We start from the raw sequence: 27,783 nt of genomic DNA on the forward strand, positions 1-27,783 counted from the left end.
ACGTCATGAGAGCGCCCTGTTTACAGTTTGTTTGGCTCTCATGGACGCTGTTAAGGCAGGACTCATTTTTACGTTTGTGCAAATGCGTTTGGTCTGTTTGAAATTGAAAATACAACTGCTATACTATGACGAGGAGCAGAGGCGAAGGAAGGAACAGGAAGTGGCTCGTGTTATTGGTTGTTGTTGATTCTGAGGATTCTGATTGGCTTGCATGGCTTTATCCTTCTCCCTACACTGCCGCCCATATAATAGGTTTGGCATAGTTATAATGGCGCTAGACGGCGTATTTATGCAGGTTGATGTAAATGCCAACTTTTTTGAAAACGATGTTGTGTGCAAGATGTTATTTTTGAAAACGGAGGGGGGGAATATTAGTTTCTCTAAATACCCTGCTATGTATAAACGTGGCCCAAATTTAAAACTGATTGCTCCCTCCTATCGCCAAATAACGGTAAGAAAACCAAATATGTGACAGGAGGTGAAGGGTTAACGGTGCAGCCGGACCTGCCTGATGTTTACCTAACCTATTATCTCTCTGGCTGCGTGGAAAGCTGCAGATGGAGGCTGGCTGACATACACACACGCATGCACGCACACACACACACACACACACACTTCTTGTACTTCTATCTTTGTGAGGACCCTCATTGGAACAGTGAATTCCCTTGCAAGGTTATAATAGTTTTGTATTTTTCATGAGTTTTAGTTTTAATTTTGTTGTGAATTTTTGTTTTCAAATTCAGTTAGTTTTAATGAGTTTTAAGAGTGAGTTTGTCAGTTTTCATTTAGTATTTTTTTTTTTGCAATGCTTTAGTTTTAGTTTAGTTTTCATTAGTTTTAGTTTTTTTATAATGGGGTATTTGTTGGGTGGGAGATTAAAAGAGGTCACAGTAAATTTTGCCTTTATTTCCTTTGTCTGATCCATCTTCATTATGTATGAAAAAAGTTGACAAAGACGAAAACGAAGGACATTTTCACTATAATTTTAGTTAGTTTTGTAACCACACAATACAGTTTCAGTTAATTATCATTATCATGTAACCTTTAACCCTTGAAACAAAGTCTGAAATCAGAAAAATGTCTTCACTCTGTTGGTTAAAAACGTGTTCTGGTCCTCACTATGTAGGAAGTACAAGCACACACACACACACACACACGTATTTCCAGGGCTTGCCTTTGTGTGCAGCCTGGTTGACACAGTGATGGACTCTTGTGTCAACACCACATGGTTGAATGGTTGAATGAGGCTGCAGATCACGGCTGGCTGAAGAGAACTTTAGAGTCCAGAAATGCTCCCAAATACTCTCACGGTTACTATTCTCCTCTTTTAGTAAATTAGATTATATACAGTACAGGCCAAAAGTTTGGACACGCCTTCTCATTCAATGTGTTTCCTTTATTTTCATGACTATTTACATTGTAGATTCATCAAAACTATTAATGAACACATGTGGAATTATGTACTTAACAAACAAGTGTGAAATAACTGAAAACATGTCTTATATTCTAGTAAGCAAAGGGTGGTTACTTTGAGGAATCTAAAATACAAGACATGTTTTCAGTTATTTCACACGTTTTTGTTAAGTACATAATTCCATATGTGTTCATTCATAGTTTTGATGCCTTCAGAGAGAATCTACAATGTAAATAGTCATGAAAATAAAGAAAACGCATTGAATGAGAAGGTGTGTGTCCAAACTTTTGGCCTGTACTGTATATATTGTTGTTTTTGTCTGGCTGAGTGCTCTGTAGTGAACTTCCTCCACCTGTTTGTGTTATTATGAAGCTCTACAGAACAAACTGTGAAGCTGGTGTGTGCAGGTGTGTTGCAGCTGTTTCTGGTTTTTGTGTCACGGTGCAAATCAAAAGGTGGCTGAGGGCAAATTCAGTCATTTTGTAGTGAAAGTGTGTGTGCAACACAGAAGTTTTGTGTTAATTCATACTATTGTTCATATATAATTTAATATATTTGTAAAGCTTCTGCTTCTTCACTGGCATTTAACTATCTCTGTTGCATTTAAACCCTTTTTTTTTTTTTTTTAAGGTTCCCAGTGCTTATTAACCCGTCTGTTTAATTACTGATACATGAGGCTTTTAAATGCACAAAATAGGAGATAGAAAAGTGAACTTCATCTGCATCTCTCCCCACTAATGAAGACATAAAATGACCCCCCAACAAAATGAATGTATGAAAATATGATAAAATCAGAGCTGCAAACATTAATTGATTAGTTGTCAGCTATTTTGGTGATTGATTAGTTAGTTTGAGTAGAAAAAAAGCTAATCATTTTGTGATTGCATCTTCTTAAATGTGAATATTATCTGGTTCATTTATGACCGTAAACTAAATTAAGTTGTGGGCTAAACACAAATTGATATTTTCCACTATTTTCTGACATTTTATAAACCAAACAACTAATCGAGTAATCGTAAAACTAATTTTATATTTATTTATATTTATTTAATATTTTTCATGAAAATGATAAATCCAGCACCCCTAATGGAGCACATGCTGCAGGAAATGGTAATTGGTAATTTTCTTCAATTAACAAAGACTAAAACTAACAAAAACAAACAAAGTAACCAGTGTCAGTCCAGGATGACTTCATATAAATATTTCTGTAAATGTAATTGTAATATCTTTATGCAGTCTATGTATTTATCCTGTTATATGAGATGCTCTGCAGCTCTAAATACAGTACATGATGCCAGTTAACTGTACACAGTAAGAGTTTATTTGTTGAGCTTGATGATCCAAATTTAATTAAACACCTCTCATATTAGGTTCAACTTGTTTCCACTCCTGAAAAGGATTCATCACTCACAGCAGCCACAAATAAAGCTCATTAACCAGGACAGAAGAAGAAGAAGAAGAAGAAGAAGAAGAAGAAGAAGAGGAGGAGGAGGGAGGCTTTAAAAACATTTGCTGCACAATCAGTAATTTAATGACCATTTAAAAGTCTCATCTGTCATCAAAAGTCTTTTTTTCATGCCTCTGATTAGTGTGAACAGGAGATGTAAACAGAGATTTTCATGCTCTTCATCCAAACAAACTGCAGAGAAACAGTATTTAAGTAAACTTGCAAGCAACAAATGCATACAACGTCTATATAAATCCTGGCTCATTTGTAATTGGACAGCCAGTATGAATCTTAGTAAGTAACCTCTTAATAAGTTTTCACCCAAAAAATACTTAATATGCACAATCAAACACAACATTTAGGCTGCACTGATGCTTAAATAAATGCCTGTTAACATGCAGTTTGAGACAGAAACCATGCAACTTTTTGTTATTTCTGCAGATTGTTTTTGAATATTTCTGCAGTTCTTCTGAGTTGCATAAATCGGGTATTTAAGAGTCAGTTCAACTGGATAAATTGTAATTTGTAAGTCAAATAAACCTCTTAATTATATTTGTGATAAAATCAATACTTAAGACGCATAATCAAACACTAAATTTAGGTTGTACTGATGCTTATAAATGCCTGTTAGCATGCAGTTTGAGGCAGACACCATGCAACTTTTGGTTATTTCTGCATATTGTATTTGAATATTTCTGCATACTGGGCTCCCTAAACAGTCTTGGAGTTGCATAAATCTGGTATTTCAGAGTCAGTTCACCTGGAGAAATTGTCTTTTGTAAGTAAAATAAACCTCTTAATTACATTTGTGACCAAATCAATACTTAATGTGCATAATCAAACACTAAATTCAGGTTGCACTGACACTCATAAAATACCTGTTTTCATCTTTAATAGTGACCTTATTTCTTTACGTCATGCATGTGTCATTTCTGCAGATTGTTTTTGATTATTTCTGCATTCTTGGAGTTGCATAAATCGGGTATTTAAGAGTCAGTTAACCTGGATAAACAAAAGCTGTTTGGCGTGCAAGCTTTCCTTATCAAAATATGGATAAAATATGTCCACGAAAGTAGTTTTTCACACTAGAAAGCCCCGTCTGTTAACACAGAGGGGAGAAGATCTTCCCTGTCCCGCCTGTCAGCTTCCTCTCTCCATGTCCACAGCTACAGACCATCTCCTCCTCTCTGACTCCGTCCTCTCCTCTCGTTGCCCCTGGTAATGACCAGGGTGGTCTGCTCCCCGACCTCTGACCTGCAGGAAGCAGTAAAGCCGTTATCGGGACTCGCCGTTTGTTTTTCAAAGCACATTTTCCCAAAAGTGCTCACGAGCTCCAGGATCAGCGGGTTATCCATGAATATCTACAGCTTTATTAGAGGAAGATGAAGTAATAAGGTCAGGTCAGCAGCGGGGCGGGTTCAGCTGCAGGAACCTGGTCTGCAGGGACCTGGTCTGCAGGAACCTGGTCTGCAGATTATAAACCAGGCGGCGTGCCCGCCAACACGTGGCTGCCTGTCTGTCTCATCTCTGCTCTGATCTCCTGTAGAAATATGTGATGAATTAGTTTTCACTGTTGCTCTGTAACACACCTAGTAACAAGTCTGTGGAGATTATAAAAAAACATTTTTTTAAAATTAATATGACTCATTTGAACTTTAGTTTAGTTACTCAAGTGGAAAAATACTGAGCTGATGAGACTTTTTAGTTCCAGCTTTAAAACATAAATCTTAAGTCTGTCCCTCTTGTGGACTTCTTACTCAGATCATGGACATTTTTTTTATTATAAGCACAATATAATTTCTAAGTTTTGCTATTGGAAGCAAAATAATACCTTTTTTGTTATTTTGTGGTGATGAATATGAATCTTTAAATTAACAAAAAAACAAATAAATGAATCAGAAAATTAGGTTTAAAATTTAAAGTTAAAAAAGGATTAAAAAAGCAAATAATACATGAAAATAAATACAGTAATTGCTTGATTTAAATAAATACATTTAATACTTAATATGATTAGATAAATAATTGAAACGGAAAATTTAGTTTAAAAATTGAGATAAAAAAAGCAAATAATACATAAAATAAATACATTAATTACTTGATTTAAATAAATACATTTAATACTTAATATGATTAAATAAATAATTGAAACGGAAAATTCTGTTTAAAAATTGAGATTAAAAAAAGGAAAAAAATAAAAAATATACATAAAATAAATACATTTAAATCTTGATATAAAAAAATACAACTGAAAATTAAGTTTAAAATAAAAAATAAATGAATTAAAAATGGGGAAACTTAATATAAATTAAAATAAATAAGTAAAAGGTCAAATTAAGTCAAATTAGCATTCAGAGGACGGATGGCTGACACACTAGATTCACAATAAGGGCTTTCTCAGCAGGAAACAACACAATACAATCGCTGAAAATTTTTTTTTGCAGAAACCAAATGACAGCATTGATTTTTCTCTGGTGTTCCTCAGGGTCTTGGTGTCTTGGTGGGAGATTTTCGAGGGTTTTCTTACCAATTTTATCCATTTAAATGTTAAAAAATATTATATTAAGCCCCAAATTGCTGCAACAGTTTATGAAACATAAGTGAGCACTGACATTGACTTCTTCTAAACATTTCTTATGTGCAATGTGTGAAGAAAAAGCAGTTTTTTCTTTTATTCATTGACTTTAATTAATTGATGCATGAACAGACGGTCGTCTACTGACCCGAGGCCGACTCTCTCTTCCAGCTTCGCTTTACACTCATTAATGTTTTATATCTTCTAAACACCAGTTGGATCTTAAACCAGACTGAGTCGCCAGCAGAAAGCTCGGCTCAGCAAAGATATTTAAACTAAAACCGCTCAGCTGAGAGGTTAAAGGTTAAAAAGAAGGAGGTGAAATGATTCCTGAAGAATAATTATATGATAAAACATGTTTGAGCTTCAGTTCATCGGCTGGTTTGGAGGAAAGTTAAAGATGCTGAGAGAGTCCGTCTCTCCTCCTCTTCCTCCTCTTCCTCCTCCTCCTCTTTGTCCTCGTCCTCATCCTCATATTCATCCTCCCTCTCTCCTCTCTACTCCTCTATCCTCATCTCTCCTCCTTTCTCCTCTCTCCTCCTCCTCCTCCTCCTCCTCCTCCTCCTCCTCCTCCTCCTCCTCCTCCTCCTTCTCCTCCCTGTCGTCCTCTCTCCTCTTATAACATGTCTCTCCTCTTCCTCTCCTCTTCCTCTTCCTTTTCCTCCTCCTCCTCCCTGTCTTCCTCCTCCTCTTCCTCTCTCCTCTCCTCCTGTTCCTCTCTCCTCCTCCTCCATATCTTCTCCTCCTCCTCCTCCTCCTCTCTCCCCTTCTCTCTCCTCTTCCTCTCTCCCCTCTCCTCCTCCTCTCCTCTCCTCCCCTCTCCTCCTCTCCTCTCCTCCCCTCCACTCTCCTCTCTCCTCCTCCTCCTCCTCCGACCAGCTTTATATCCTGCTCTGATCGGATTATGACTTTAATTCTCTGCTTCTATTACCGGTCACCATGGCAACCCATCCTCTGTCACGCAGCGTCTCACTGCTGCAGACATAAAGCACAAACTGGAGCTTCATCATCATTATTATTATTATTATTATTATTATTATTAGGGATTATTTCATCTGCACAGATGTGAAGTTGAAGCTTTTCTGGGTGATGGATGTGTTTGTTTGTCTGGTGCTGCAGGAGGAGACGGAGCATGAAACCACGTCTGGCAGCGTTTCTGATACTTAAAATGAACTCCTCTTTGTACTAAAACAGGAGTCTCAAACTCTAATTATCTGGGGGCTGCTGGAGGCAGTATCAGAATGACCAAAAAAGACACAAAATTACAAAAACAGACACAAAATGACTGAAAAAACACTAAATTACTTAAAAAAAGACACAAAATGATCAAAAAAAGACACAAAATTACAAAAAAAAAGACACAAAATTACAAAAAAAGTAATTAAAGGGACCTTCCACACAACACGGTAAAGTGCCATTCATATAAAACTCACATTAAACTTTCATATCAAGGTGAGGGCCACAAAATATCATCATGAGGGCCACAATTGGCCCGCGGGCCGCGAGTTTGAGACCCATGCTCTAAAAACTTCCACCAAAACAGGACGAGGCAACAACTAACAAGGATTCAAACTATAAATTAAAGCCTTATTGCCCTTTTTAACATATTATTCACTTGTATTTTACTGAATCATTTTTTGGTGGAACCTTTCCTGTAAATTTGCAAAAACTGGATTTTAAGAAGGGAAATCTGGAAATCTGTTTCTGCTCCGTTCTTGTCTCTGGATGCACACATGCTTTAAGTCTTTCACGGTTTTGTGAAATCCAGATATCATTCCAGCTCCCACAGCGTTAAGTCTTTCTCTTTAAACCTACACACACACACACACACACACTCTCACACACACACACACACACACACACACACACACACAAACCAGCTCAGCATTAATCCCCTGAACTGCAGAGGTGATTTATTACATTAATATGCAGCTCTGCCAGCATGCAGCTCTTTATGATGCAGCAGAAGAACAGGATGCAATAATACAGTTCAGTTACAGTAACTTCTATCTTTGTGTTGTGTATTGTGGGAATACTTGGAATTAATAACAAAGATCCAATTAAGTGCAATAAAAAAAGACTTCCCTGAAATGGCTTGCCATACTTTATTTTGCAAGTGTTGTACAGTATGTTAGAAAAAAAAACATTATTCGTGGAAATAAGGTTGGAAAAATACACTTTTTTTTAGTCCAAATTTAAAAATTAAGATTAAATTTAAATTTAAAAAGAAATTAAAAAAAAATAATTGCAAAGATAGATAGATAAATACATTTTAAAGTTAATTTAAATGAATAAAAACAGATATTATGTTAAATATATTTTTTTATTTGTTAAATACATTAAAAATAAATAACAAAATAAATCAAATAAATCAAAAATTTGAAAACTTAATATGAGTTAAAAAAATAAATAAAATAATGATAATAATAATAACTATGTAGCGCCTTTCAGGAACATAACATTAATTTAATTTAATTAAGAGATTTATTTATTTATTTGGTGGCTTCTGTTCTCTACAATGTGAGCTGTTTGTATTGTATAAGTTCAGAAATATTTTAGTTGTGCTACATTATTTTTCAGGAAAAGTAGATGTTGGTGAAGATAATAATAAACAGGGATTCAGATTTACATAAACAATGACCTTATTATGATGCTGCTGAAAGAAAAATCAGTGTAATAAGGAACAATATTTCTGACATGCTGCAGTCAGAGCGCTCTTTAAATGTCAAGTTCTAGTAAAACCGACTGATTCAGTGAGTTCTAACACAAGTTGTAGATTCTGCCTCTCCAGTTATTCAAGCTTTTCCTATATGCAACGAAGTGATTTTTGTATCTCTGACCTCCTTCTCGTTGTGTTGAGTTGTATAATGCTCTCAGCTGGCTCTGAGGCCTGCAGACTTTTCCTTTTGTTGGTGCTTTGATTGACAGAAAGATTAAATACAAATGACAGCAAAGAGCTTCAAACATAATTAACTGCATGTTGCTGTAATTTGCAACTTACCCAACCAGTTCTCAACTGTCCTGATGCTGTAAAAAGGTGGAAGCCCCGCCCCCTTCTGTCACATGATGTCTGTCAGAAATGATTTCTGATGTGAGTGAGTGAGAGGTGAGAGAGGAAACAGGCTGCAGCCTCACGTCAATAACAACAAGTGGTCGACTGATACAGGTTTTTTAAGGCCGATACCGATTATTTTGACATCAGTCTTAACCGATCCTCGATATGTGCTGCAGATTTTTTTGGGCTGATTCTTGAAGCCGATATTGCCTTTTCTCCCTCCATTTACATTAGTGGGGAGAGATGCAGTGAAATCCCACAAAGTTTACTTTTCTATCACCTATTTTGTATATTATTTCTGCATTTAAAAGCCTCATGTATCAGTAATTAAACAGACGGGTCAGTCAGCACTGAGAAACTGAAATGTAAAAGAAATCATATGAATTTAAGTGCCACAGAGATAGTTAAATGCCTGTGAAGAAGCAGAAGCTTTGCAAATGTATTAAATTATATATGAACAATATTATGAATTAACACAAAACTTCTGTATTGCACACACACTTTCACTACAAAGTGACTGAATTTGCCCTCAGCCACCTTTTGATTTGCACCGTGACACAAAAACCAGAAACAGCTGCAACACACCTGCACACACCAGGTTCACAGTTTGTTCTGTAGAGCTTCATAATAACACAAACAGGTGGAGGAAGTTCACTCCAAACTAGTGGTCCACCGATACGGGTTTTTTAATGCCGATACCGATTATTTTCAGTCTTAACTGATCCCCGATATGTGCTGCAGATTTTTTTGGGCCGATTCTTGAAGCAGATATTGCCTTTTCTCCCTCCATTTACATGATGAAAATGACAGAATGATATCAAATGTTACACAAGTCTCAATTTAAACAAAAAAAGAAACATTTTTAACAAAACAAACAAAACATATTAACAGCTGGATAGCAAACAATGTGTATGTTGTTCTAGGCCTCGAGGTGGTGGCTCCACATATTTGATGTTTTTCGTTTCTGCCGATACAAGTAAAATTCACAAATATCGTCCCGATATATGGGCCGGCCGATGTTTTGGTCTACCTCTAGTAACAGCCTTGAGGAGGCCGACCTTCAGCTTGTGGCACTGAGCCAAGACACACTTTCTCTCCTCGTCCCTTTTATTTCTCCTGCACACACACAAACACTGTTTCTCCCTCTCCGCCCTCCACACAGGCTCACCTATCTACTGTGTGAAGGGCAGTGAGACGTAGTGTTTAAGTGGAGTGGGCAGCTCTGAGGCAGGTGACATCATCCGTAGCAGCAACACTGCTGCTGTCAGCAGATCTGCACATAAAGAATCAGTCCCGTTAACTCTCTCTGCTGCAGAGAGGACCGGAGCTGCAGCTCTGATTATCAGCTGAGTGCACAAAGATTCTGGCTCTGAGTCTCTGAGTCTGTTTCTGTAGCAGCAGCAGAGTCTCAGGCTGCAGCACGGATCGCTTTCTCTGCAGAGGAATGAAGTCGTGCACAACACTGTGGCTTCAGAAATGTAGCTTTCAGCTATTTAATTACATTTAATAAGACTTAATGTCCAATAAAGCTGATGGTTTTCATGCAAGTGCAAGAAAAAGCGATAGAAATGCATACATTTATAAGTAAATAAAAATAATTTTGTCTCTGTGGGAATAAGTCAGACAATTACAATATTACAAGTTTAATGGAAATAAAATACCAAAAAATAATATAAAAAATACAAAGCAAAACTTTCAAAGGATAAGACATGTTGGAAATGGAATGATGCATGAATAAAAACGTATTACAAACAATTTTGTTAAGTGAATTTAAAGACGCCACTGATTCCTGACAACAAATCGGTTCTTAAAAATACTTATTTTAATTTGTCTGCATGCAAGAATATCATTAATTTGGTGCCATCTTTCTCCTTAAAACTCTTTTTCTACATTTACTTTATAAGATAAGAGCTGAGGCTGCAGACAGACTCTCTCTCTCTCTCTCTCTCTCTCTCTCTCTCTCTGTCTCCTCTGTTTCTTCACTTCTCTCTCTGTGATTTATTGATCTGGGTGCTGAGAGGTGATCTGCTGGTTGGAGGATCGGGGGGCGGGGCAGCAGGTTCAGGCGTGCTCCGGCTCAAAAACAACCTGTGAACTTCAGAAAGTACAAGTGTGAAAATACAAGAAAAACAACCAAGTCTCTCTAACTTCTGTTTCCTAAATGATGTTTAAAGAAGCCAAACTCTCCTCATGTTGAGTCAGATTAATGTGGAGCCTCCAGCTTCTGTTTGTGTTATTTTGGACTCTGTTTGAATCTGAAGCCAGACTTCAGGTCTCTGCTGCAGAGACGCTGTGACCTTTGACCCCGACCCTCACCTGAACTCTGACCTCCGCTAACCAGAGCTCCTAAAATAGACGAGTCGACACAACTGTTTTTTATGGCTCTCTTATTGATACAGTAAAGCTCAGTTTACTGCAGTTATTCTGCATTATTAATGATAATTAGTGAGACACAATGTTATTTACTTGTATTATAAAATAATATATTAAATATTATAAATAAATACATCTTTAGCCTGATTTAGTGTAGTTAGTGGGGCTGAAGGATATAAAATGTTTAAAATTAATATCCCAAATTTAGCAAGAATATTTTTCTGATTTTTTTTCCTCCTGTAAAATGTATGTGTAAAAATAAAAATTAGTTTTATTTAAAATTATATTAACAAAATGTTATAACACAATATGTTCATATCACCATAATACAAAAAAAGTCAGCAGTTTTTAAAATTTTAAATGTTTAAAAAATATATTCATAAAAATGACATGTAAATAAAAATGTATAAAAATGTAAAGAACTAAAAAAATATTATTATAGCAGTTTAAAAAAAAAATGTAAACGTTTAAAAATGTATTCAAAAAATTTAAAAAAGTTTAAAAAAGAAAAAAATATATTATTATAGCATTTTTTTATTTAAATGTTTAAAAAAAGTAACATTTTGATAAAAATGTATAAAAATGTAAAAAAGAAAAAAAATAATATGCAATTTTTTAAAAATGTAAATGTTTAAAAAATATATTTAAAAAAATAACATTTAAATAAAAATGTAAAAAAATAAAAAGAAAGAAAATGATATAGCAGTTTTTAATTTTTTTAAATGTTTCAAAAAATACATTTAAAAAATAACATTTAAATAAAAATGTAAAAAAAAAATGCAATAATATTATTTTCTTATTATTTTAGACTTCATTTTTAATATTTACATTAAAGACACATTTCCCCCAGAATCCATGAGGCTGAGAAAAGAGACTAAATGTGTTAAACATCCTTTCTATTCCCTGGTGTGTGAGTGTGACAGGATTAGAGCCCATTACTGAGCCGAACCCTCAGAAACAAAGACTCCTCTGGTGTTTCTGCAGGATTACACTGAAACATGTAACTGGTTGAATACAGTCAATTTGTCATGGAAGCTAATTGATTTTCTGACGTGTATTGTGCATTAAAACAACAATAGCAGCGTCGGATCCAAACAATAGGACACGAGCTCCGTTCAGACGAGGATTAAAGAGACGGTCTGAGTCTTGTGAGGTTTTTATTCTGAGAATAGACGACTTTGTTTCAGTTTCACGTCCAAACTGCTCCTCTCACTCTCACCTGAAGGACTGTTAGAAATACTGAGAATCACAGAAATGTTAAACTTCTTTTCTTATGATCAGTTTAAACAGATTTTTTAAAGTGGAATTAATGAGGTACTTATCCATTATATATATATCCATAAAGCAGTGATTTGTCTCATGATTTACTATGCTCGCATGTTTATATTTCCCACTGCAGCTTTCAGGCTTTCAAGAAACATTTTAAGATAAAATAAGATGAACTTTATTGATCCAACATCAGAAAAACAGCAGATAAGAGTCAAAAAGCAAAGAGGAAAAGTGACAAGATTCAAGAAAAGAGTCAAGTTTTTTTTTTAAACAAGACAAAAATACAAAATAAAAATAAAAAATATATATATATTCAAATAAACAAAAACAAAATGACAACACTGTAAATAAGACAAAAAAACAAGAATGCAAATAAATAAATACAAATAACAGTAAATAAAATAACGGCATCATAAACTACATAGAAGCAAGATGATCACAAGGAAAAAATACAAATATATAACTACACTATAAAGATTAAAAACAAGATGAAAATACAAATAAATAAATATAAATAACATGAAAATAAAATAACTACTTTAAAACCAGATAAAAAATAAGACAGAAATACAAAAAATGAATACAAAGAAAAGAGAAAAAACTACACTATGGACAAGATAAATTCAAATAACACTATAAACATGCTATAAACAAGACAAAAATATTAATAAAATAGCCTTGTACTCTATAAATACATCATACACTGATACAGATTAGATATGACTGTAATGGATATTTGCAATGGATTGTTATATTAGAAAATAGAAAAAATCTGCTCTATAAATATATTTGCACAGGATACAGTAAATTACACTGTTGTCTGTTGCGAGTTAGAGTTATATTGCATGAATAAATCTTTAATATTTTTAACATGAAGTCTTTTACAGTTTTGGTTGCGGCTATATCAGGACTTTAGGTAGTTTCTTGACATTCTTCAAGACAAAGTCACTGCTTTAGAAGAATGAGCCTAAATTTCTTGATGAACAAAAATACAAAATCATAAGTTTAGCAGCCTGAAAAACTAGTGTAACAACAAATGACCTCATATCTTGAAGTAATGTGCAGAAGAATAAAGAATATAGTGTATTTTAAGGTAGTATTTTGACCCGTGACTCCTCAGTGTGACTCAGTTATTTGGTGATGTGGTGACCTCCAGCAGGACGTCCCTCTCCTCCCTCGCCTCCGTCCAGCCGTGTAATCCTGCAGCCGTGGCGGCGGTGGCGGCGCTGGGATCCAGTCGCAGCGAGCCACACAATGGCCGCTCTGTGCTCCGCTCGCTGCATTGTTCTCCTCTGAACCGGAGGCACAATGAGGCCCTTATCCTGCAGGACGGAGCTGTCAGGTGCTGCTGAACCCACCGGGAGGGTTTGTTCTCAAACTCTCTGAGACTTCGGTCACAAATCACGTCAGTGTGAGGAGAACAAAGACTCTGACTCTTGATGTTTCAGTAATTCTGGACTTTCAGCATCAGAACCTGCTGGTTTTCTCCTCACAGTAAATGACTTTCATGCATTAATCTGCAGATTACAACATCGACCTGTTGAGTTTGGCAGAAGTTATCAAAGGTCATATCCAGATATGGAACAATATCCGTCTGATTACATAACATCTGTTTGTTGACAGTAAATGTCAGATTTTGTCATATTTAAAGTGTAATTTATAAAAGGGCCAGAGAGTCCATTTTATTTATGGTTTTGGTTGTATGTTTTTTTTATTTTTTTTTATTATATATATATATATATATATATATATATATATATATATTTATTTATTTTAATTTTTTTCATTAAAAAAATAACAAAAAATGTATCAGGAAATTGGAAAGTTTAACATTCTTTCTTTGTTTTATTTATTTAAAAAATTAAATCAATAAAATATTAAAATATAAAAAAATATTTATTTTTATTATTTTATTATGTATTTATGTTTTGTGTGTGTGTGTTTGAACACAGGCAGTGTGTGTTTGCATGATACGGCTGGTTACACAATCTGTCTTTCACAAAGAATTAAATGCTCATTTTCACTGTGACACAGTTCTGCTCTCTCTCTCTCTCTCTCTCTCTCTGCAATTTCAATTCAATTCAATAAGACTTTATTGCCACGAAAGTTAAAAAACAATAATGCTAAAGCACAAGTACACATTTTTTTTCCAAATATTTGGACAATACAATATACAGTTCATCAAGTAAAAATAGTAAATAAAGACAGCAACAATATATCAGTGTGTCGGATGCAATTCCTCGCTCTCTCTCTCTCTCTCTCTCTCTCTCTCTCTCTCTCTCTCCTCGTCCACATTAAATGAGTTAATCTGCCAGATTTCAAACATCCAGAACAGCTTTACAGCTGATGTTCCGTCTCCTCCACAGACAGACAGACAGACAGACAGACAGACACACACACACACACACACACACATTGACCCAGCTGGCATCTTTTATGGGACACAGTATTGGGTCAGATTATGTTTGACCTTCAGGCTTCACTGTATCAAAACATCTGCAGCAGATAAAATGTTTGCAATTAAAAAAACGAGTTCAATCTGTCCCTGTGATTCAGGACGGTCAGAAAAACGGGCATGTCAGAATAAAAGCTTCACCAGTTAGATCTCAAAGTGGATCTCATTTTGTGGCAGATTTGTCGTACTGGGTTTTATTAGCCTGTGCAAGTGTACCTAATAAAGTGAACGTCCTCATTTTGCACCTGAACAAACTCTGATGTTTGTGTTTTCTCTGTTTTGTTGCAGGATCCGTCCTCAGCTGGCGCGGGAGAAGATCGAGGGATGTCACATCTGTACGTACGTGATGCCCGGGGAGCCGCAGGTCATCCTGGGCAAAGACAAGTCCTTCACCTACGACTACATGTTCGACATGGACTCACAGCAGGACGACATCTACTCCACCTGCACCGAGAAGCTGATCGAGGGCTGCTTCGAGGGCTACAACGCCACCGTGTTCGCCTACGGACAGGCGAGTCTTTGTCCTCGCCGCCACAGCTGCAGAGAAACTCTGTGTGTGTGTGTGTGTGTGTGTGTGTGTGAGGAGAGAAAAAGAGAGAGGAGGAGGAGGCGTGGAGAGTGTTTATGTTTGCACTAAAGGAGACTTCTGTCCACGTTTTAAAGGATTAGTTTTGGGAAATAGACTTATTTGTTGTCTTAATAAAAGTACAGGTGCATCTCAATATATTAGTATATCATAGAAAGTTTATTTATGTCAGTAATTCAATTCAAAAAGTGGAAATAACACATTATATAGATGCATTACACACAGAATGAAACAGTTAATGTCTTTATTTATTTAATTTATTCTAATTATAATGATTATTGCTTACATTTAATGAAGACCTCAAATTCAGTGTCTCAAAAAAATTTGATATTACAAAAGACCAATTTTAAAAAGTATGTTTAATATGGAAATGTTGTCCTCTTAAAAGTATGTCCATCTATATGACTCAATACTTGGTTGGGGCTGTTTGACTTGAACAAACCATCATACTCTAATGTATTGAGATGCACCTGTAATAATAATGCACATCTTAACAAGATCACCTTACAGACAGAGCAATAAAAATAGTAAGTAAAAAACAAGAACTCACTCAACTACAGTCATGGAAAAAATGATTCGTTCCTTATTCTGATGCTCACTTTGACCTCCAGCAGCTCATCTTCATCATGTCTACAGGCCTAAATGCATAAAGTTGCTGCTGTGTGATTGGCTGATTGGATATTTGTGTTAAAGAGCAGCTGGACAGGTGTACCTAATAAAGTGGCCAGTGAGTGTATGTCTTCTTGGGCCTTTTTACACTATTTTCAGAACTTTTTAATAGATCAAACGATGCATTTAGATGCAGATTAATAGAAATAATCATAAGTTGCAGCTCTGCTCCTCCTCCTCCTCTGCTCCTCCTCCTCTGCTCCTCCTCCTCTCTCCCTGTTGGTTTCACTGAGTTCACCACATGGAAATAACCTGCAGGTTCTGGGCCTCAGAGCCCTCCACCCCTCCTTCTGCTGCTGGGGTTGCCACGGTGACAGAGCTCCTGCTGTATGGCACGCACACACACACATACACCCACCTACCTTTTTAGACCACTATACATGTTTAATGTGTGTGTGTGTGTGTATGTGTGTGTGTGTTAACCATCTCTCCCAGTAGCTGTGTCTGTCTCTGCTGGCCTACTTCTGAATCACAGAGAGAGAAAGAAAGATCTGCTGCTGCTCTGACCTCGTTCACATCAGACCTCAACGTCTCTGCAGCTTCACAGACAATCATCTAGAAATAGAGCGATGCACTCGGCTGCAGCACAACAACTCTCTCCAATCCACTTTATTTGTAGAACACATTTAAACAACAAAAACGACTCCAAAGTGCTGCACATAGAATCAGAAAAACAATAAAACATGCATTAATCTAAAATGATGCTATAAATAAAGCTATATATAACAAATATATCATTTTATACAAATATATTTAGTATAAAATGATAGAACTGGATGGAACCCTCTTATATGTTAGATTTGACACCTTTGTTCACGTTTGCAACATTTAAAATTCTTTATTGAGCATGATAGTTTGAGCATTTTATGTTGGACCAAAGGACTAAAAAGACACAAAATGACTAAAAAAAGACAGAAAATGACCAAAAAAAGACACAAAATGACCAAAAAAAGACACAAAATGGCTATGTTAATCGGACTGTTAGGCTGCAGATATAAACAGACAGTAACGATGTGGAGAGAATAGAGTAAAATCTCTTAAAAGGACTTAGTTTGGAACTGATTTGTTCCTTTTTGCAAAGCAGAGCATGACATACTAAATGTTAATGTCTCTTTAATGCTCTATAGATGATACATTTCATATTTGTGAGGTGAAAAGGTGCAGATAAATTGCTAAAATAACGTAATAAACCAGTTTGAGACTACTTTTCTTCTTGATAAAGAGACAGAAGTCCCTTTTTCTCTTGACTGTAAAAACTTGCTTTTTACATCCTGAAGCTTAATGTAGAAAGTTCATGTCTGCAGAGGAGGCCAAAGGGCAGGGAACTCAAAAAATCACATTAAAATACAATGCAATACAAGTACAACCATCTAAAATGCATTTTTTTAATGCAAAATTTACCAAAAACCAAAATTTAAATTCTCAACCCTGTGCATGTTTTGTTTGCACAAATATTAAGATAATAACACACCTGAGGTCTCATGTAAACACATTAAACATAAATGAAATGTGCATTAACATTAGAGATGGATCATTGTGGCTGTGAGAGGAGCTGCACTCAGAAATCAGCAACCAAAGACATTTCTTCACACTCTGGACTCATTTAATGAGGTCAAGTCTTTTGCAAGTTTGTACAGGCAATTTCATGCTGATTTAGCTTCTAAATAACACATTACTTTAATGCAAAGTGTCACTGGTGCATGTTAAAACACGCACAACCTGAAGTATGCAAATAAAATGTCCATATAAGAGCAACACGACAATTGCAGACAAAGAAATTCTGAAATGGAAGAGTGATGCTCGACTGTTCTGCCCTATAAAGTCTAACTGCTGTAGCTACATTTTTGGTCGAAATTGAGTTATAACTAAAAATGAACTTCTTCTCCATCTGTTTTCTCTTGTGACAAAGTTTAACATTAAAATTTTGCTTTATTTCAAAGAAATAACGCTAAAAAAAAAAATTGTAGTAACTACAAAATCCAACTCAAAACCAAAGCAGAATAGTGAAGACAAGAATAATAAAAAATATAAGTTTTTGATAGGGAAATTATTATCTAGATAGTGATTAAGTAAAATAAGGTAGATACGATTATATTAAGACTAAAATATAACTTTACTTTATAATATTAAGTCTAAAGTTCACACATCTTTGAATAGAGTTGTTAAACACTTTTAAACACACTTGTACAAAATCAATTTGAACATTTTTATTTACTGAAAACACCTTTTACAGCAATGTAAAGAGGGTGCCAGAGTGCAGGATGACATTTTTGGGGTCAAAGGTCAAATAAATTGTCATTGTTTTTGAGCATAAACATTACATCATCAATACAGGTAGAAATAAGTGTCAAATAACTCACCTACCTTTAACACATTTTGCTGGCTAGTTAAAAAATCAGTTTTTCTCAGTTTTACTCTCTGCCTAGTTACTGCAGTTGGAGTTTGTAGGACAGTTTAGTTCTTCAGTAGTTTAAATAACTTATAGACTCCAAAACGTAGTTTATAATTTGTTACTGTTAGCTAGGAATGTGAACCAAGTTCTTTTTGGACACTGGAGTTTCTTCATTTCATTATTGACTTGTTTTTCCTTGTGTTGTTCTCCTGCAGACGGGTTCGGGGAAGACGTACACGATGGGGACGGGCTTCGACGTCAACATCTCGGAGGACGAGCTGGGCATCATCCCGCGCGCCGTGCACCACCTCTTCAAAGGCATCGAGGAGCGCAGACAGGCGGCGCAGGAGCAGGGACGCCCCGTCCCCGAGTTCAAGATCAACGCACAGTTCCTGGAGGTACGCCACAAAAACCTGCTCTCTGTTTCAGTAGTTTACCTGCTGCTTTAAAATAATGAAACAGACACAGTATAATCCTCCTCAGCAGCTTCAGGCTCTGCAGAATAACAGGTCAGGATTATATTGTTGACACTGAACTCCATCATGTGAAAAAATCCTCGCTGACAATTGAACTGCAGCAGCTGTCATCAGAGGTTAGGAGGAGGAGGAGGAGGAGCAGCAGGAGTAAAGTGTGGAGACAGTTGTGCAGGTCCATCAGACTGAGACAGAGACCTGAAACATGAGAGGACATTAGGAATATGGATAAATGCAGAGAAACATTAGGGAGACTTTCAGAGTCCAGTCTCCAACAGTTACTGTTGATTTTATTTAAATTTGACCTTTTGTTACACTAAAGTCTTTCATATCTCAACAAGATTTTGTTGTCAAGATGCAAAAAGGTTTTTGGAAAACCGCATCTTGAGACACTAAAAGTTCAATTGAAATGCTATTAAACTGTTAAAGAGTTGAAGGTTAATTTTATTGTGAGAAATGTGTGTTTTTATTGTGTTTTCAAAGATAATAAAATATGACGTGGCACTGTGGACATTTTTCACAATTTTCTAACATTTTGAGCAAAAAATAATTGATAAATTCAGAAAATAATCAGCAAAAAATATTTTAGTTGCAGCCCAAATACACAGCAATCTGTTGCACCGCCATTATTATTATTGTTTACACCGTACATTTATTTATGTTTACCCTCTCACAAAAGTGAGTTTTTGGTTTTTCTTCTTGCTAATATTTGCTCTAAATGCAGTTAAAGATGGTTTAAAAAGTGTCTGAAATGATCAGATACTTTCAATGGATTTTGATGATTTAATTTGAAGCATCTGCCTTGTTAGAAACACTATTTGTGTGTTTTTTTCCCTCCCTGCAGCTTTATAACGAGGAGGTTCTTGACTTGTTTGACTCGGTGCGAGACATGAAGCAGAAATCTCACATCAAGATCCACGAAGACGCCACCGGAGGAATCTACACGGTGGGAGTGACCACGCGGACCGTGTCCTCCGCCGCCGAGGTAACGAGCCTTTAGTCTCAGGCCACGCCCTCTCAAATATCCTCTCACTCTGTGTGTCTCCACTACAAAAAGGCCCCCAGAGAGATTTAGAGACTCTGGAGGTGACGTATGGTTTTCAGTTGTTGCGATGGATTAAACACGGGAGACGCAAATGTGGCCGCCGTCCCTAACTGTGCACAAAGTCAGCAGCTGGTCATAAACAAAGCAGCATGGCTAATTATGCACAGCGTCTCCACTGATCATAAACATAGTGATCATGAATTGTGTCTGGTGCTTGTTGTAAACAAACAGAGATCGCTAAGTGAACACCTCCTGCAGCAGCAGCACATACACACTGTACTGCTACAGAGCTAACTGTTAGCCTGTTAGCACATACACACTGTGCTGCTACTGAGCTAACTGTTAGCCTGTTAGCACATACACACTGTACTGCTACAGAGCTAACTGTTAGCCTGTTAGCACATACACACTGTACTGCTACAGAGCTAACTGTTAGCCTGTTAGCACATACACACTGTACTGCTACAGAGCTAACTGTTAGCCTGTTAGCACATACACACTGTACTGCTACAGAGCTAACTGTTAGCCTGTTAGCACATACACACTGTACTGCTACAGAGCTAACTGTTAGCCTGTTAGCACATACACACTGTACTGCTACAGAGCTAACTGTTAGCCAGCTCTCTGACTGCAGCTGGGAGAGACTGCTGCAGGAGTAATGTGCCGCTTCGACTCATTCTTACTTCTCTTAAGAAGAGCCGAAAAGTTGCTAATTATAGCAACAAAGTGGCTAAGTTGGCAACACTGCTTCGCTGGCTTTTACAAATGTCGCGTGTTGTTGTGGCGTCCTGCTTAGCGATCTATCCAATCAGTAACCAGACTTTTTTCACGGGAGAAAAAAAGACCCTGCTCTTCTACAGGGACGAAAAAAGTCCTGAAAAAAAAGTCCTGATAAAAGTCCGCTCCAGACGGCTCGTATTCAAATTAGCGGCGTTTCGGCGAGTGAGACCCGCCTCATTCTGGGTATTGTGCGATAGTGGAAATAGCCCTATTAATAATGTTTGCAATTAAAATTAATGTTTAATAATGTTTCTGCTCTCAGGAGGCCTTTTATAAAAACAATAAGCTCATATATTATTAATCCCTGCACTGATGTTTACTTTAATAAATGCCACACAGTGTTTGTTTTTGTTGTTTGAGTTCAACCAGCATGTTATTTTATATTTTAATATCTTAATTCTGTGTGTTCAGATGATGCAGTGCCTGAAGCTGGGAGCTCTGTCCCGTACCACAGCCAGCACACAGATGAACGTGCAGAGCTCCAGATCCCACGCCATCTTCACCATCCACCTGTGCCAAGTCCGCGTCTGTGCCTCCGACAATGTCAGTACAGCCTCCGTGTCTTATTCTGAAACAAATAGATGTGACAAATACAGTTCTCCTGCTACAGAGGCTTAAAAAAGGAATGTTTAAAAGAAAATCTTATGTTATATACTTTGTTCTGTTGTGAACTTACTTTATCCCAGATGTTTTAAACAATTTTAAAACCGAGAGAAAATAATTTTAATCAAGAAAAAACCTTTGGGTATGCATCAGAATTCGTCATAAATTGACTTTTTATCTTGTTTAAAGACACATTTTTAACAATACGCTTTATTTTAAATTATATTTTGTAACCAGATGAAGGATTTTATTAATCAAATGTCTTGATTTTAAGTTATCAGAGAAGAACTTAAGCAGCTTCCTCTGCTGACGTGCCAAACAGCATTGGAAAAACACTGAATTTTAACATGAAGCTGCTTTACTCAGTGTTTTTACAAGTTTTAATCAGCAAATATGTCTGTTCCTTAGAGTAGGAGACCTCTGCAGATAATCGGCTTCTAGTAAAATCCTCCTGAACATCTGGATCTTAAGATACCAGAAAAACATGAGTAAACATTTGTAGCAGATGAGCTCCAGTCCCTAAGCAGACATTCAAAAGTGCATTGGGAAAAGACAGATTTTTAACACAAAACTACTCTATTTAGTATTTTTTTGTTTGTTTTAATCAGCACGTCAGTTTGCTTTGGAGAGGTGGAGATCTCTGCAAATAATTCGGCTTCCAGTAAAAAACCTCCTGAACATTAAAAACTGACGTTTAAATTTCATATTGGTTTGGTGTTAATAACTTTGCAAAACAAGCTGTCAGGTGGCATGCCTCCAATTTTGCATAGAAAATGAGATTGCACCATTATTTGAACATGCAGTATCTCATATTTCTGTGTTTTTGTCCCTTCAGCAAGAAAGTGAGCCTGACAACAGAGTCTCCAACGGGAACTCTGAGATGGACGAGTACGAGACGCTGACAGCCAAGTTCCACTTTGTGGATCTGGCCGGTTCTGAGAGGCTGAAGAGAACCGGAGCGACCGGAGACCGAGCCAAAGAGGGAATCTCCATCAACTGTGGGCTGGTGAGCTGCAGGAGAGCTGGAGACTCACAAATACAACATTTCCCCAACACAGAACTGGTTTAATTCTGGTTTAAGAACCTCATTTTGAACCGACCCCTAATAAATTGGTTTGGAAGACGAAAAATAATCATATTGTACAGTTTTCTAATCTTCTTAGCTTATTTTTTTGGGATAAAAGCAAAATTCTCTAATACAAGCTTGCAGGTAATCAATGCTGACTTCCCTCCAGGCTGGTTTCAGAACTAGTTTGGATAAAAAGGACTAAAAGGCTGCAGAGAAACCAGAGCTGCTCATAACTGGAGTTACACTGCCATCTAGTGGCTGAATTTCATAAATGCAACAAGAAATTGCAGTTCTGCACAGAAGGATAAACATGCGAACAAAAATGTCATCATAAAAGCTACAAGCAGCATCATTTTAGCTTGATCTAAACTATCTAACATGCACAAGCTTCAGTTTGAAGTATTGTCAATACCAAATAATTCATAAGTACTAAAGGAAACTTTTGATTTGTTGAAAATGTTCTTTTTCTCAGAGATATTTTAAGCATTTTAATTAATTTGTGATTATAATTTATAGAGTTTTCATTGCAGGGTTCCCTATGTGACTAAACTTTATTTGTGTTTTCCATAAGAAGAAAGTTTGTCTAATTGATACATTTAGTGGTAAAGGCAGAGTTGTTCATAGAACTTCACAAATAGAAAATAAAATAGTCTTTTCCTCTCCACACTTTTTGCATTTGATCTCATTGTACAACTTCTCCTGCATGCTGAACAAAGGTGAAAACCAGAATAAAAACCTTAAAGACTGAACAAACAAACTGATTTATTTAGTGATCTCAAAGAACAGTTGTGGGAATAAATGCAACAGATAGAAACCGTGTTCAGTGAACTGTTACACCACCTTAAAACCCTTTTCTCCTCTTTTCTCCTGTGTGTGTGTGTGTGTGTGTGTGTGTGTAGCTGGCTCTGGGGAATGTAATCAGCGCTCTGGGCGACCGCAGCAAGCGCTCCTCCCACGTGCCTTACAGAGACTCCAAACTCACCCGACTGCTGCAGGACTCACTAGGAGGAAACAGGTAAAACACGCAGAGAGGTCAAAGGTCATGGTCAAAGGTTTCTAGATTGATTTTGTTGTTGTTTAAATCATCTTTCTTTAAAACTGATTGGTTGAATAAGGGAGCATAAAAAGTATCAAGTGAAAGTCTCATTGAGGTTAAAAAATCCACGTTGGCCTTATATATTCAGTATAAAGTTTAAAATGTTTCTTAATCATCATGCATTAAGAAAATAAAGACTTGTTTTAATAAAGCATATGCAAATCTCTGTGAAATATGCAATATTTGACAATTTTGCATGCAATTTTTGAAAACAGACATTGGTTAGGAACAGGAACAATATTCAGAAATCTTGCACTGAAATCTTATTATTGTCACTGATATTTCCACAAAAGCTTGCAGTTTAAAAAAAAATCACAATTAAAGCAGCTACAGTGAACTTCTAATTAGAGGATAAGTGTTTCTATCAGCACCAGACTTCCTTTAAAAAACCTCTTATTTTACTGCAGCATGGTCTGGCAGTTAGAAATGGTCATAATCTTCTCACTTATGTTCTTGTTTGCTTATGTTAAGACTGTTTATTTTTTTATTTTATTTTTTATTTTTTTTTGGATCTCCATTAGCAATAGCACATTAGCATAGCTATTCTTCCTGGAGTCCAAACATTAAGTCAAACTGTCCATTCTCCGAGATCATCAACAAAACAAAAACAACAACGGTCAATACAGTCACAACACATATACAATCATAGACACTGACAAACAGGTATCACAAGACATGACGCAACACTTGTACAGTACAATTAAGAGTCCATACACAACATACAAACACCATAACATAACATACAAACAGATACCAAAAAATAAATAAAAAAAATAAAGGAAAAGAAAAAGGATAGGAAGATTGTTTATACGAAAACCCTTGTGGACCCGTAGCTGCAACATTAAAAGAAACTGTTTAAGCAAAAATGTATACCTCTCTTTGTTTCATAAAGAGTTAAAAGTGTCTTGTAGTTTCCTTTAAGTATTCTACATTAAAGTACTTTTATTTGCTGGATTTCACAGTTTGAATCTAACTCCTGTTTCTCCGTCTGCTCTCAGTCAAACGGTGATGATCGCCTGCATCAGCCCGTCGGACCGCGACTTCATGGAGACGCTGAACACGCTGAAATACGCCAACCGAGCCAGAAACATCAAGAACAAAGTGATGGTGAACCAGGACAAGGCCAGCCAGCAGATCAGCGCTCTGAGGACCGAGATCGCTCGGCTGCAGATGGAGCTGATGGAGTACAAGACGGTGAGGAGTTTAAAACATTTAAGGCGGGAAAGCATTACTGCATCTCTACCATTAAAACTGGGGGCGCTGTTGCGTTATTCTACCATTAAAGGCGGGAAAGCAGATATGTCGTTTTGTAGTATTTGTAGTTTTTTCCACCTATTTTCGGTCTCTTGGCCAATGAAATGCATCAGAATACATGTGGAAGTGTCGCAATGCATCATGGGACTTTTCCAGAACGATTATTCAGTAGGAAGCCTTGACACTTCTGTTGAATTTCCAGAAAAACTCCAGAAAACTTCCAGAAAAAGCTTATTTTAAAATCGCCCAGAGGTTTTACAGGCATTTTTTCCAGGCGTTTTAGGCCTAAATGGCTTAAAAAAGATACAAAATTACCAAAAAAAGACACAGAATTACAAAAAAAAAACAGGTTTTAGGGGGTTATTTTAAAATCGCCCAGATGTTTTACAGGCTTTTTTTTCCAGTCGTTTTAGGCCTTAATGGATTAAACATGAAGGTTTCAGGAAGGAGTAACCAGCTGTTTTCTATAACTCCTCCTCTCCTCTCCTCTCTACCTCCTCCTCCTCCTCCTCCTCCTCCTCCTCCTCCTCCTGCAGGGGAAGCGTCTGATGGGTGAGGACGGCGTGGAGAGTTTCAGCGACATGTTCCATGAGAACTCGATGCTGCAGACGGAGAACAGTAACCTGCGTGTGAGGGTTAAAGCCATGCAGGAGACCATCGACGCCCAGAGGAGCAGACTCACCCAGCTGCTCAGCGACCAGGCCAACCAGGCGCTCAGCCGCGCCGGTAACAACAATAATAACAATAATAATAATAATAATAATACATTCTTTTTTATAGCGCTTTTAAAGGTACTCAAAGTCGCTTAACATAACAGGAATTAGACACCACACAGTCACAGCAGGGTTTTAGGAAAATAAGTGGAGTCCAAACGACATGGGACTTATTAAAATGATATTGATACGGATTTTAGAGGAAAATATTCACTGGTTACCGTAATGGAAGCCGATATAATGATATTTTTTGTATAAAAATATACTTTTTTTTTACTTCTAGAAAATTAATTTTGTCTACTCTGAATATTATTCTTAGGTTTCTTTTTTCAGACAAGGAAAGTGTTCAAAGAGATGTTCTTTCCTTGTCTGAAAAAAGAAACCTAACCTTTTTATTGTGGATTGTGCACCAGTTTTTTACTAATATGACTCGAATAGCACACAAAAAAGAACAATAACTCATAAATAAATAAAAATATAACAAATTATTTTTTAAATATGTATGTATGTATGTATATATATATATGTATAAAAGCCATTTTCCTCTTGATCTGTTTCATCTAAAGTCTTTCTTTGTTTCTCTAACAGGTGAAGGTGCAACTGAAGAAATTGGAAACATGATTCATGGTTACATCAAAGAGATTGAAGACCTCAGGTAATTTTTATTTTAAGAAAACACCCTCAAGATTGTAAATTATGTAAATGTTAATTTTTCACACTTTCCACAGGTAAATCTTAATTTTATAATGGTCTTTACGTATTATTTATTACCAAATGAAAACAAATGCTGATGGGTGTCAAACTGTTATTCCTGGCTCGCCATCTTTTTGCAATGACTTTTAATTGTATTTTTGCTGATTAATTGTATGTAAATGTAAAAGTTGCCTGGAATTGTAAATTGTTCTCAAACACTGAGTTTTGGGAAAAATGTACCACATTTTCAAAACTGTCAGCCAAAAATGCATCATCTAAAAGTCAGAAATTTGTTATTTATTTATTATTTATAAATGTACTCCAATGAGAAACATGAAAAAGTGCGAGAGTAAACAAATGCATGGAAAAACTAAGAGGCTCTACATTTCTTGAATATGCTTTGTGGATCCTCATTAAAATTTGGTGCAAATAACAGCACAAAAACAGGCAAAACATGGAGTCTTATTTGTGTGTTTTTGTCCCGTTTGTGTCCCCTCAGAGCCAAACTGTTGGAGAGTGAAGCCGTGAACGAGAACCTGAGGAAGAATCTGTCTCGAGCCTCCAACCGCCAGTCTCTGTACGGAGGCCCGGCGCTGCTCGCCCCCGAGAAGGAAACCTCCGACATCATCGAACTCGCCAAGAAAGACCTGGAGAAGCTGAAGAAACGAGAGAAGAAGAAGAAGAAAAGGTAATAACCAGACAGAAACGCTGTGTGTCTCTGTGATCTGTGCTCGGCTGCTTAAATGTGAAGACGTTTCAACCTGGAATGGCTTATTTTATTATTTTTATCCTTAATGATTCAGCATTTTTTAGAAGGCAAATCACTGGATGCTTCAGCAAGGAGTTAGTTTGACTTAAAATGCATTTTAATGGGAAATATAGAGAGATTTTAACATTTTCTAAATGCATGTTTAAAGACCTTCAGACCTTCAGTCATGATTATAATCTGAGACACTGTGAAGATAATAGATATTAATGTAATTAACCCTCTAAACACCAAAAGAAAAGTGTTTTATTTAAATAAAATCGGCAAAAATACACTGTTTATCATAGAAACAAACTGTAAAAACAGCCGTTATTATCAGAGTTTTAACTTTCTGACAGTCCTTGAATGCTTCAGTTAAAAATTGTGACCGAAATGAGGCTGAAAATGTTGATATTTGTGTCAGAATCTCTTTATTCTCCAGGTGTCATTTAAAATATTATATTCACTGACGATCTGTTTACACAGAGCAGAGAGGAGAGGACAGGAGAGGCTGGAAACATGAAAATACTTCAATCTGTACAAAATGTGGAGAAAACAGTTTTTACAACATTTGTGACACTTGAAAAAGTGTTTATATATAAATTCAATTTTATTCCAATTTTTAGGAAATATTTTATCAGAGAAATTCAGCTTGCGCTTTTTCTTTTTTTTAATGATTTCTGTCATTCTCATTGTGTTATTCTGCATAAAGACATGTTTGACTTGTTCCTACTTCTATCCATAATTGTGCTGATTCCACAGAGCTGCAGCACTTATAGATTTTATATAGATTTTATATTTTGCAGTAAAATACAAGGACACAAAGGGTAAACTGTAAAAAAAAAAGAGAAAAAAAACTCCCTGAAGCAGCTCGTTGGGGTTCAGAGGGTTAATGTGCTTCATTTATAGACATAAAATAATTAATAAGACACAGATTTAATGTTTGTAGTGTAGATTAATGGTATGAAAGTATTCCAGTGCTGATAAATTACACATTTTGCTGTAAGAAGTCGCTCCAGGTTGATCAGAGTTGTGCTGTGGGGCGTTTAAGGGAGGGGTAAAAACGTGGGATTTTTCAGC

At 36.4% G+C, this 27,783-nt stretch overlaps 1 protein-coding gene across 1 annotated transcript in view; it reads left to right on the plus strand.

Annotated features, from left to right (window-relative positions):
* Positions 1-27,783, plus strand: part of kif21a (kinesin family member 21A) — an 81,203-nt gene that overhangs the window by 20,898 nt on the left and 32,522 nt on the right. The window contains 10 exon segments of the mRNA XM_059334340.1: positions 14,874-15,096; positions 18,448-18,630; positions 19,550-19,690; positions 20,942-21,073; positions 21,969-22,139; positions 23,102-23,217; positions 24,297-24,492; positions 25,089-25,278; positions 25,854-25,920; positions 26,458-26,646. Coding sequence (XP_059190323.1) covers positions 14,874-15,096; positions 18,448-18,630; positions 19,550-19,690; positions 20,942-21,073; positions 21,969-22,139; positions 23,102-23,217; positions 24,297-24,492; positions 25,089-25,278; positions 25,854-25,920; positions 26,458-26,646 — 1,608 coding nt within the window.

Source organism: Centropristis striata, chromosome 6 (genome assembly GCF_030273125.1).
Source record: "Centropristis striata isolate RG_2023a ecotype Rhode Island chromosome 6, C.striata_1.0, whole genome shotgun sequence".
In the NCBI taxonomy this organism is placed as follows: domain Eukaryota; kingdom Metazoa; phylum Chordata; class Actinopteri; order Perciformes; family Serranidae; genus Centropristis; species Centropristis striata.